This window comes from Thermobia domestica, chromosome 16 (assembly GCF_964235325.1).
Source record: "Thermobia domestica chromosome 16, izTheDome1.hap1.1, whole genome shotgun sequence".
NCBI classification, from domain to species: Eukaryota; Metazoa; Arthropoda; class Insecta; order Zygentoma; family Lepismatidae; genus Thermobia; species Thermobia domestica.
The window spans coordinates 8360674-8374053 of record NC_137469.1 but is presented as its reverse complement, the minus strand read 5'-3'; the positions used below and the strand labels follow the sequence as shown (position 1 = coordinate 8374053).

Here is a 13380-nt window from a genome sequence, read left to right as displayed (position 1 = left end):
TGTTTCTAGTATATGAACATGTCACTCACAAGTGTTTTTGAGTAGCACAAGAGGCTCAAAGAGAGGTGCGACAAGGTCTCAACAAACAGAGCTGACGTCAACATGGAACGGGTAAGGTAGATGTTGTGTGTTGACCGTCGGCTGACTGTTGGAACAAACGCCAAACAGCTGGACACGAAAACGAATTGGAAAATCATCACCGAAGATTTGAGCATCATGACAACATTTCAAATCATTGCATCTGGCCGTTGTCAACGAATCTCCATATTCATCAGATCTCTTTTGTTCTCCAAGTTGAAGGGAATTATTAAGAAGACCCATTCTGAAAGCATAAGCCCATCACAAGAAGACCATAACAACGGAGCTTCGGAATATCCCAGCAGAGAAAGATGGAGAAATGTTTTAAGGTGAAGGGGACATCATGTAGTTTGTAATTTGGCATATATATATATATAAGAACAGATAAGTACTTCTGAAGCGACCTTCTAATTATGCAGAAAAATATTGCGTGAAGTTTCTCAACGCTCTTTTACACATATCATCACAAAAGACGAACCAAAAGACATACAGTTAAAAGACGAACCAAAAGAAGAGAAAAAAAATACACTGTTTTTGTCTTCTACTTACTTAAAATTGAAGGTTTTCCTCCACCGTTCTAACTCAATAGAAACGAAGTTCTGATCTTGAAGGAAAGTAAATCCCGATGGCAAAGAAAGGAAGCGAATTAGCAGTAAAAGTCCTGGGTCTCCCAAATGAAGTAACGACGGGCGTAGACTTATCACTGCTTCCAAATACGTCTGTAAATAAATAAATAAATAAATTTTAATATTGGACAGCAATAAATTTTAATTTGTTGCTGTTGCATAATAATTTTTAAAAGAAACATTCTTTTCAAAATTACAATATACAGGTATTATATGTTACACATTTTTTTCTGGAATTCCTGAGGCCTACAGCTTAGAGGCAAACTCACCCACAGGAGACAGAAGCATACCATTGAGAAAAGTAAATATCTGAATCATATGCAGCTTGTAGTTAGCTACTTTTCCACTAGACAAGGTACAAGCATGATATTTTCACGTCAATAAAAGATCTTTGAGCGTGAGTTACAAAGCGAATCAATGATGACAGTGTAACGTGTTTCTGAACGAAATAGTAAAGACAAACAGCAACGGACAAAACAAATTCTCATAGTATTAGCGTGTTTTTAAGTTTAACGTTCTATGATTTGTGCACCGAGGCTGTGATGATGATATTGACGGTAGAGGTGGAATGAAGAAAGTGTGACGAAACGGGAGAACCCATACAAAACGCACACACGGTGTTTGATCACCATGAAGTTCACTTGGCGACAGCTGCTATAGAGCAAGGGATTTTTTACACCAGAGGCAAGCGCTCTGCCACTGAGACACCGCGTCTCCATTATTTGCATTTAACAAACAAACAAAAACAAAAAAAAAAGTACAAAAGTGAAAATGGGTACCAATCGCTAATCTTAAATGAGTGAACGGAACTACAAGAGCCGTCCAGAAAGTAAAGAACAATTGCACATCGCGCGTGGCGTCGACCCCCTACCGCTGTGATTACGTGAAAAAAAGAGTTCGCAAACGATGAGGAAGCAAGTAGTGACAGTCTGGCTCAAATGTTTGGCGGCAGATGAGTATAACATCGGCATTAAAAAACTGGTCCCATGTTATAACAAGTGTCTTGACAACTATGGTATTGTCAGGAGACGCTAGAGCAACCTCTTTTCTAATGAAACGCATCAGTATAGCAATACAAAGAGGGAACGTTGCATCAGTTTTGGGAACGCTACCCTCTGGTAAGGAACTGGAGGAGATCTTTTTTCTTATTTCTTGAATTATAAATACCTACTGTACTGTATTGTATATTTTTCGAATTATAAGTGTCTATTTTCTTGTATATTTTTTAAATTATAAGTGCACGCTTTACTATATACTTTTAAATTATAAGTGTCTGTTGTATATTTCTTGAATTATATGTGTCTACCTTACTCTATATTTCATGAATTATAAGTACCTAATTTACTGTATATTTCGTGGATCACAAGAGCTGTTTTTCTTTGTCTATTTCTTGAAAATGAAATGAAATCTTTGAGTTTTACGTCCCACGGTTATGCCGGTTAGGCTAAAGGAGCCGGTGATGATGAGTAATGAATGAAATGGTGGAACGAAGGAAGTGGGAGGAAACGGGAGAATCCCGAGAAAACCCACACACACGGTGTTTGTCCACCACAAAGTTTACTTGGCGGCGGCTGGGATCGAACCCGGGACCCCAAGCACCAGAGATGAACGCTCTACCACTGAGCCACCGCGGCCGTGTCTATTTCTTGAGTTATAATTACCTATTTTACTTTTTCTTTTTAAATTATAAATTTCTATTTTATTGTATTATCTGAGTTACAGAAGCCTATTTTACTGTCTACAAGTGCCCAATTTATTATATATTTCTTAAATTTTAAGTGCCCAATTTATTTAATGGTAAGATTATATTATAAAACTTGGCGATTACATAGAGTAAGGTCCTGTGGCTTTGTAAATAAGGTTTTGTGCTGATTTTTTTTTAACCATGCCAGAACTTTCTTTACTTTCTGCGCGAACCTTTATATCCGTGAGTGTAAATCGTCATGCTAAGTTTTCGAGAATGTAGATAAAACTATTTTTTTGAAAACTAAAAATCTGAAATTGTACGATACCCACTCCACGTATTACGATGAAATTAATACTAAATTAATACTAAAGTACGCCCTGACCAAACATTTCATGACATTAGGAAGACGACAGCATATGTTGTATAATTAAAAAGGTACAACCCTAAATTACGATTGACTTTTAGAACTTGAAATTTTGTTTTTAAGGGCATACACGACGTTCAAGATTTTCGTAAAATAATGGGAAAATATTTCTGATTTTTATTGGAAGACTGATAATGATGATATTTATATCGTTTCTAAAAATTTTTTCCGAAGATTAATTAATTAATTATGAAATAATTAACAATTAATTAACGATAAGCTATTCCTACTTTTCCACTAAATTAATAAAGCAAGAACAGTGAAACTAAAACATATTACTCCCTACACTTTCTCTAAGAGATCTAATAACTTTACAAAGTTTTGTTCTTGTTTACTTAACTTTTATGTGACTTTCTTTGAAGAAGTGCGCAATTCAATTACAACAATTCTCGGCAAAACAACGCGCTGCAAAGTAACACTCTTTTTTCACTTTCCGTTACACTAAGATAGTGAATATGTTTATGAATTAATATATATAGTTCTATAGCCTGAGTGTTGTCCTTTCTTTTGCAATAATTATTTACTTTTACAATTGTACGTATTTCGAGAAAAGTAGGAATTTATTACAACATTCGATAATTTTGAATTTCCCGTCGTACGGTGGCGCCGCCATGTGAACTGTAGCCATACTTCGTCCATAAGCGTAGAAAGCATCAGTGTTACTAACCACTTGCTGCTCTTTTCTATTGTGAAGGTGGTGCGTGATTTTCTATCCGTGATAATGGCTAGAAAGAAACGACTACTGTCAAAAACGAGAAAAAGAAATAAGCAATTTAAAGCACGTCGTCTAGCGTGGAAACTACGAAAACTTGAATGTGATAATGTACCGGTAAATGCCGTTACAGAGAATTTGGAAGATACTCCACTACAGGGAGACAATAGCCTTCGGACAGACATCGGTGAAGAATCTACGAGCTCTTCTAGAAGTTTTCAGCAGGAAGATAGTTTTAATATGAGGTAAGGATATTTACTTAATAGTTTATATATTTTCTACACAAAAAAGCAGATTAGAATTATGTTTCTTTCAAAACTAATAATAATAATAATAATAATAATAATAATAATAATAATAATAATAATAATAATAATAATAATAATAATAATAATAAAAATTAATAATAATAATAATATGCTTATTATATTACTGAGAACAGCTATGTAGTAAAATTACAGCACTACGTTTTACATATCGTATGTAGACAGTGGTGTGTTCACACCGGACTCGGATATCTGTTTGAGAACTATATCCTGTCAAGAAAGTAACTTTGTATATGAACAAGTTAAATGTTCATACAAAGACTGTCACAGAATACTTTTGTACGTACAAAGGAGTTATTACGTAATCAGATTAGGAGAGAGGGCGGGTCTGCGATATGATTATTTTTTGTTACAAGGGGAGGGGGGCAACGACTCCCGAAGAAAATTTTCTGGGGGGGGCGTATAGTTGGAGCTGGTGGAATGGGAAAAAAATGCAACCCCGGGTCGCAATGCTGGGTCTATACATTATACATTTTCGTGAGTCAAGGGAGGACCGTGCCCCCGTGCCCCCGTCCCCCCTTAGGGCGCCCATAGAGGGAAGGTATAAGAGCAGATTAAGTAATAAAAATAAATCATTTTAAAATTTAAATTTCGGATTGTGATTATTAATTTATAGACATTTCATTTTGTGTCTTTATGATAAAATTGGGAAAGTTTCTTATTCTCATATTGAGTTCTTTTTCCTCCACAGTACCGAAATCGAACCATTCTATGTTATCGAGCCTGAAACGGAAGTCACCAAGAAATCTGAGTTAAGTGGCCGCAGAATTGTTGATTTGGGACACGTCCTTCGGTGGTCGATGACATTACAAGATAAACACCGTGAAGTCTGCACTTTAGGGAAATTGCGGTATCACAAAGAAAGACGTGTTGGTCTCCGTAGTTATATCAATTTCAAGTGCAGGGTATGCAACAGAGAAATAGTCATTCAACTGAAGAAACTCCCAGGTCAAAAGTTATGACAATAAATGAAAGTGCAGTTTGGGGTACTCTAACAATTGGAAGTGGTTATTCCCATCTTCAGGAGCTACTCAGTGTAATGAACATTCCATGCATGAGTAATGATCTGTTTAGTAAAACTGAACAGCACCTAGAAACGGTAAGTAATACATTTGTTTGATATGCAATAAGAATAGGCTTACAATTTCCCTCTAACAATAACTCATTCTGGAGAAAACTAGAATACTTCCTTAAACTTTATTTTGGGCCTACAACATTGTAAATTTGAACATTCAAAATTTATTATAATTACTACGTTTGCAATTGTCTTTCTAGATCTGTATTACTTACATTTCTTAAATTATAATGGAAAACTGGAATTGTAGTTCCAAAGTTTAAATTACTTTTCTATTTATTTATTTATTTATTTATTTATTTGTATTTATTTATATGTAGTTGATTTTACATTTTCAGTAAAGACACCAAAATTGCTTTAACGCATTTTGGATTTATGTCACAAACCTTTCGACTAAGTTTGTGCTAGGAAGTCATCCTTATTTTTCTATTTCTAATTGTCTGCAGGTTTGGGCTGATAGTCTATGGTCTCAAATGAAACAAAATGGAGAAAAAGAAAGACAAATTGCAATCGAGAAGGGACATGTTGACCCCGATGGTGTTCCATACATAACAGTGTACGTTGATGGTGGCTGGAGTGAAAGGAATTATGGTCATGGACATAATGCAGTTTCTGGAGTCAGTGGCGGCGGTTGGACGTTAAAAGTGGGGGGGGGGGCAAGACATGATCTTAACAATTGTATATCAATGTTAGATTTCCTGGTTGTTTCTAACACTGTTTGATGAAAGGTTGTATAACTAATAGGATACTATCTTTTTTCACTTAAAATGCTGTATATCGTATTTCTATTTTATTAAGTAAATTCATGAGAGCAATACAGGTAGGTAGTAGCTCTTTATAGTCTTAAACAACGAAAGTGTAAGAAGAGATTTGAGTTCTTGCTCATGAACATCTTAAAATTCTGTCTGGAAAATTGTGCGATCAGATTATTTAATAAATTTGCAAAACAAATAAATAGAAGGGATAATATTAATCATAGTAATGAATAATGACGCTTTGTTTTACAGAAGTTATATTGAAACTGAGAATTAATGAACAACTTATACTTTTAATTCCGCACATGCCATTAAATCAATGTTTTTACTCTTAAAAAATGAAATACAATAAGTACTGCAAGCATATGCTATGACATTTAAAGAAATATGCAATTGCAATATTAGTTGCTTTGAATTGCAATTAAAACGCAATTCCTGTAGCTTTCTTAACTCCACGGGAAGACAAATATCCAATACGTATTCACGCAACGGCAAATATCATATGGCACCATATTTTTCTATGGAACAGTAATACATACGAAACCTTTACTAGGGTGTCCACATTCTGGAAAATAAGTGAAAGTCAGGGAGAGGTCAGGGAATGTATCAAGTTGTCAGGGAAATGGCAGATTGGTCAGGGAAAGTCAGGGAAAAATCGATTTAGGTCCATTGTTCAATTACTGAATTTATGAAATAGGGTTGATTTCTTTCCTGTTACTGGATGTAAAATGTAGTGTTCTCAATAATGATATTGAAGGCGGTAGTATTCTCTGATATAGTTGTTGAAACTAATTTTCTGCGAGAAACACATATCTAAGTGCATCCTGGCATATTTGCTCAAAAGGGTAGACGCTGTTCTAGAAGAATTGCATGGTGCAAAAAGAATATCTGGATAAGTGGCTGAGAACGCGAAGAAATAGTATCTCCGGCTCACAGTGAAAGCTCAGACTGAAGAATTTAAGGAACACTCGAATGAATTCATAGCCAATGACAGAGATGGTATTCGACTTGATGAGTTTTTTTACTTAGTCTTAGGAAATGGGAAGAACTTCGTTGACTTATGGTCAGTTATGAAATTGTGTTTTATCTTCTTTCACGGAAACGCATTTTTTGAAAGTGGTTTCACAATAAATAAAATTCTCATTGTTGAGAACTTACAAGAAGAATCTCTGGTGGCTCAACGGATCATATATGATTCTGTGATGAGAATAGGTGGATCATCAGGATTAACAATTACAAGAGGTATGATAAATTCAGTGAGAAGTCCAATGAGACAATATCAGGTGTATTTGGAAAGGAAAAGAGAAATAAATGCTGGAGACGAGAAGAGGAGAGAGAAACGGAAGATTCAGCAACAACTAAAGGAGCTGGAGGAAGAAAAGAAAATTAACCTGCGAAGACAAGGATATTCAGATCAATGAGAAGAAAACTATGCGAGAAAGTATGAAAACAAATTTCTAAATGGGTTGCATTTAAACTGCACCAGCAAAAGTATGTGTTACATAATGTGTGTGTGTGTGTTTTTTTTAATAATCAGTAAAATCATGTATGAACTGTTTATTACTATAGGCAATATTATAATGCTGTGTAATTGGTATTATAATGTGTATTTTTTATACCTTAAGTACTCTGTATACTACACACTTTCGTTTGTAACTTTACATTTTGTGTAATATGTAGGCCTAATCAATATCGACCTAATGCATATGTTTGTAAATTTACATTCCTTTGGAAAGAAAATAAAAAAAGAAAAACAGGAGCGGAAGAGAACAATGCCAACTATGGGAAGTGTGGAGGCTGGGGTTTCTTTCTTTTTTCTGTATTTTTAACTTATTCAGGGGTCAGGGAAATCTGGAACTTCCGTCATGGAAAGTAAGGGAAAAGTCAGAGATCTTTTCTCCAAATTGTGTGGACATCCTGTTTACATTTCCAAATGAAATTATATAAATTAGGACGTCACTTCAAAAAAGTGGGGGGGGCAGCTGCCCCCTCGTGCCTCCCTAATCGCCGCCCATATCTGGAGTGGTAAGTTGTTCTACCATTAACTTACAAGGCAGGGTACCCAGTAGGGATGCGCACGAGGCGAGTCGAGACAGAATTTTCCTGACAAAATTCGAGTCGAAACACAGCTCTTCCAATAGAGAAGAATACATTTTTCGAGTCGAGACATCACTTTTACAGCACATTTTCGTTACGAGACAGCATCAAATCTTGTCTCGTGCGCATCCCTAGTACACAGGTGTAACACACCGATTGTGATACACCGGGTAATGGAAACAAAAATTCATACCACAGTAGAACGTAATCGCAGGTGGTCCACATACGTAAGATAAACAGCAACATTAATATCATTACCACACATGAATATCAACATTACATCACTACGAAAATACGCGTACAACATAACAGTAATAGTAACAATTTTGTTTCTGTGTTACTACTGCCTACACACATTTTCGTTTCCAAGATCCATCTCATCGTTGTTCTCATTACGCGATATATGCAACCCACCAAGCAGTGCTGTCTCGCTGGCTGTCTATATGAACGGCGTTTGCATCCTTCCTGCGTGTTATCCCATCTTTTGGGCATTGAGATAAATCTGCGTCTCTTTCGCATACGGGCAACATGCACCCAAAGCAAAAACATGTATTTTTTGTTTTCGTTTCTTCTTTCTTCCTGCTCCTTATCACCCTTTTCGCTCATTTCCGCAACACATTGTGACAATGTTGTACACGTGATTTGTCCATTTTCGGATGTTCTGTTCTCTTCTCATGGGTGCCTATTACCTCATTGAAATGCGTCGACTATGGGTAGTATTTCGTACATTTAAACTTTTCTGATATCTCTTCTCGTTCTCGCTATATTCCACATAATCTCATTTTGACCCCATTTTTATGTCCCCATTTGACACTTTCAATGTGCTTGTTGGCCGATATATATATATATATATATATATATATATATATATATATATATATATATATATATATAACAGGTGTCGCTTCTTTTTCGATATTCTTTATGTCTGTGCAATCTTATCACAATCGGCGTCTTACACTAGTCTAAATTCTGTATTTTTCTAATTCCATTTATGCCATTGTTTATTATCGTGAGTTTCACAAAACTGGACAACAGTGGTTATTATCACTTCATATAGACTCTACATATCCTGTTTATTATGCAACTGACGCGAAGAGAGCCAGTGTGAGTTACCTGTAAGTAAGAATTTGTACTTCTGAAGACGTAATCCGAAACTACTTCCGGAGATGTAACTCCCACCCACCATGATTCGGAGCGATTTTTAAATTAGCAATAAATTATGTAACTCTGATTATTAACAAAAACGCTAGTAACTGGCGAAAATATGCAGTATTATAGTTTGTTATTACAGCTTTATATGAGTACGAAGAAAGAAATTATGATTCGTGCTACAAATATACGGTACTATCACCTTCTAGTGCGAAAATTCTTGTTGTAATAGCATACTGGTATATTATAAGAATTATTATTGTTCCCACCATACTATGGTACCGTATGTATATAACAAGAACCATAATTTTCTTTCTCTTTGCTCATTAGAGCTGTAATATGGAACCATAATACCAAATATTTTCGCCATGCTGCTGTAAGTTGCAAAGTTAAGAATTATATGACTTTTATTACATACCAGTTTCGGACTAGTTTTCGTATCTTTCCTAATTCTTTTAATACCAATGTATCCATGTGAGGTCTATTAGAGAGAAGTCAATAATAATAATAATAATAATAATAATAATAATAATAATAATAATAATAATAATATAGGTATAAACATTTCATTGATATGGAGAAACAAGTGTTCGGCTGGTTTTTACGCAAATAAAAACAGCCTCACTCCAGTAACAGTTTTAGCTAAGGCTGTGCTCAATATACAGCACTCAACAAATAGGGACAGAAAACTCCTTTTCTGGCCTAGTCAGACACAAAGAAATTGTTTTCAAACCCGGAATAAATGCTTAGTGACATCACAAACTATTACCTACTGAGGAGGCGTCCTTTCTCAACGAGGTGAAGAGGGGGAGAAGAGGGCGTCTTCTCTTTTGGGGTGGAAGGTGGCTGACCTCTTGACAAGCTATTCACTGACATTGTAACTTTCAAGGAAAGGTTTCTTTGTTGTGTATTTTTAGGAGATCCTCGCGAAACGATGAAGTCCAAACAGCTGCCACGAAGTAAATCTAAGCGCAGAGACCTGTTTTCTAGTTTCTGTCACAAACGCGGTCAGATAAATGATTCCATCATCTTCGGTATTACATTGAAAAGTAAAGTCTGAGCTACTTTCTCAGTGATGGGGTTACGCGGAAAGCTTTACTACCTACATGGGCTTTTGAGACACGGACATAATAATAATAATAATAATAATAATAATAATAATAATAATAATAATAATAATAATAATAATAATAATAATAAAATTTTCAAAGGAAAACATGATATCCAGTTTTGCAGAATAATTTCTGTAACTAATTTTTATTGTTTATTTATAAGGGACATTTTAGATTGTCCCTTCGCAATAGGAAGCTATGAAGGAAATAACTGAATATGAGTAACATTAGGAAGAAAGAAAACATCAATGTTTAACTGTTGTCAGTGTATTTGACAAAACAATGAAAAATGTATGTGACTGACTTCCTGTAGGCTAATTATACGGGACATCGATAAAACGGGCCAGTATTATATACATACTTACTTCATGCCAGACTCAGTGTGCAAGGACATTTTACAAAGGAGATAAAGTGCACATCCGAGAAAATTAACATGAGGAAATTCAAACTTATGGAAGCTATCTAATCCTGCACAGGAAGATTCCCCCCTCCTTCCTCCCTGATAATTCTCACACCGGTCGTACTATTTTAAGAAATACAACCTGACGAGAAACGTTCAAAATAGCGTCTGTTTTTAAAATTTTCTGAGAAATCCATCTGCTGTTGCAGTGTGCCAAAAGGTATATTTATTTCTCTTGGATATGTGTATTTTCTCAGGATTTTTTCCAAGTAGATACCACCTTCTTGAGAGGGTCGATATATATCATGTTTTTTTTTTAGAACTAGATAACTGCCGTAATTTTTAACGGGTTAGAACCAAATTTGGCGTAAAATTTAGTTGCATACATCTCGCGTACGGAGGAAAACGAGTATGTTAGAAATTCGCCAAAATGAGATAAATCGATGTTTGATATCTATAACTGGTTCCCTACTTTGGTCCAATTTTTGTAAGTTAATTCTAAACCTGAATTGAATAATCAAGTCTTGAAAATTATAGTATATGTGCTTACTATTACTATTGAATATTACTATTGACTCGACTCGAAACTCGACTTGGATTCGAGTCGAGTTTTAGCTTGACTCGTGCCCATCCCTATGCGTTAGAAAAAATGGTTGCTTATTATTATTCTGTTAAACTAATTATATGATAAAAACAATGTTGCTATGTAAAATTAAAAATACAGAATATAGAGAAACATTACACAACTGACAAAATGAGAACACATGAACTGGGGGTGAATCAAAATTTGCTAATAACTCTAAAATCGATACATGCTTTTTAAAGCTAGTTGTTCCAAACTCTAATCAACGGGACTTTAGAATATGCAAACTGATCTAAAAGAACTCTACATCTACCATCAACATTACATCAACAAAGTAGGCCTGCTCATCAGAACACAGTTTATTCATATTAATTCCTTAATGAATGTCGTTAATTATGGTACCCTAGTTGTTGATAAATATTTCCCGCCGGGGCACTATTTTTAAATTCTGTTCACTATCATCTTCAGCTTTTAAGAAAAAGTATTCTTTCAAATGTTCGAACAATAAAATATTTTCGTTCTCCATCTTTATAAAAACAACACCAATCAAAGTAAAATAGACTTCCAGTACCATTGCACTCGTAGTTCACTCACTGAATGTATTGATTTGGAACTGTCAAAATCTAAGACAAAATCTTCCAGGTGCTTGCAATCAGTACACGTGATTTCCCTGAGGCTGTCCTCATCTTCCAAAAACAGCAAGTGGCACTATATTTTGTTATGTAAATATTGTAGTTACTCACTGCCATCGTTCATGCTCCATTGTTCCATTCTGAGAAATTCACTTACAGGAAAGAAACATTTTTTTTTCGAAAAAAAAAAATATACATACATTGTAGTTACTCACTGCCATCGTTCATGCTCCATTGTTCCATTCTGAGAAATTCACTTACAGGAAAGAAACATTTGTTTCCGAAAAAAATATACATACAGTATATTGTAGTTACTCATCCGAAATGTAACGCGAAAAAAGTAACGCAAACTAGGTACGTTACTTAAAAATTTGTAACGCATTACCGTTACAGTTACTTTGGAAAAAATGTAACGCGTTACTAGGAAACGTTACTTAAAAAGTAACGCGTTACTTGGGTTACGTTAGTTCCCAAGACTGCCCTCGTATATGTATATATATAGAGAGGGAAACTTGAATAAAACGGAAATTTCCCCCGGACGACCCCCTGAAATCATGACTGAATAGGAGAAACCGGGATATTCTCTAACACTGAGGTAATGCCGAACACCCAAGTTTACACCGAAGGAAACTTGTAAGAAAACAGGTGATTTTGCTGCATGCTAGCGGAGAGACCTGAACAAGTGTAGCATACATTTGATGACAGTCAATTGAGTGGATTACCAGGAAGAAGATGTTTTGTTGTGTTTGTCGATTCACTTATGAAATTGATTCAATAATCTGCGCAACGTAACTTGGCTCTTCTCTTATCTATATTATTACAGATAAGACTATATATTTCCCTATATTTGAGCATTAGTTTTTTGTAATCTTACTAGCCAGTATGCAGTCAACAATTAGTTTCAATTTTAACAATAAAATGACGCTTCATGGGGAAACGACAGACAGAATGTTCACCATTACCTGGAGTGTTCGGGATTGCCCAATGGTGTGAAATAAATTATCAAAAATTTTTAAATAGTTTTTCCTTATTGAAATGTAAGTAATACGTTAATGAAATTGGTTTGGGAAATACATCATGTCTTGGTATTGAGCGTTATTAGCTTTGTTAATTAGAATAGTTTACTATATTTATTATTTTTAGAATTATTTCTTCATTATTTCATAGTAATCCTATTTTACATATCTGATCTTTCATCATAGGCTGCATTTTTTTCTCTGTGTGTGATTCACAGAGTGTTTTACACATTTATTTAGCCTAGTAGCATTCATTAGCAGTTAGCTAATTTTGTTCAGCCAATTAACCGCATTTCAACACTGGACTAATAAAGAATACTGTCTTTGAGAGAAAACATAAATGCGTATATATGTGATTTCTACAGTTCAAAATAATGTTTTCATTTTAATGAATATTTTCCTTAATGTACCGTTATTTCTGAATTTGTTTCATAAGATTGCATTTCTTTAGCCTATTATTTATTGATTTCATGTGTAATAATTTCAAAGATAATGAGGTCTGGACACATTTCTCATTAATTTGAGTTTGTTTGTAATTATAATTCCTATTAAAGTTTTAAAATACTAAATTACAGTATAATTTTAATGTATTTTAATGCATTTCCCTTCATTCGCAAAGGAAAGTTTAAAGTAAACAGTATGTTCGGGATTACCCCGACCACTGGGGCAATCCCGAACATATGAACATTTTTAAAACATCTCACT

General features: G+C 34.8%; 1 protein-coding gene across 1 annotated transcript in view; it reads right to left on the bottom strand.

Annotated features, from left to right (window-relative positions):
* rictor (rapamycin-insensitive companion of Tor) overlaps positions 1-13380 on the bottom strand; it is a 219451-nt gene that overhangs the window by 78794 nt on the left and 127277 nt on the right. Inside the window, exon 16 of the mRNA XM_081742104.1 lies at positions 628-797. Within this exon, the coding sequence (XP_081598230.1) occupies positions 628-797 (170 nt within the window). The remainder of the gene's footprint in view (positions 1-627; positions 798-13380) is intronic.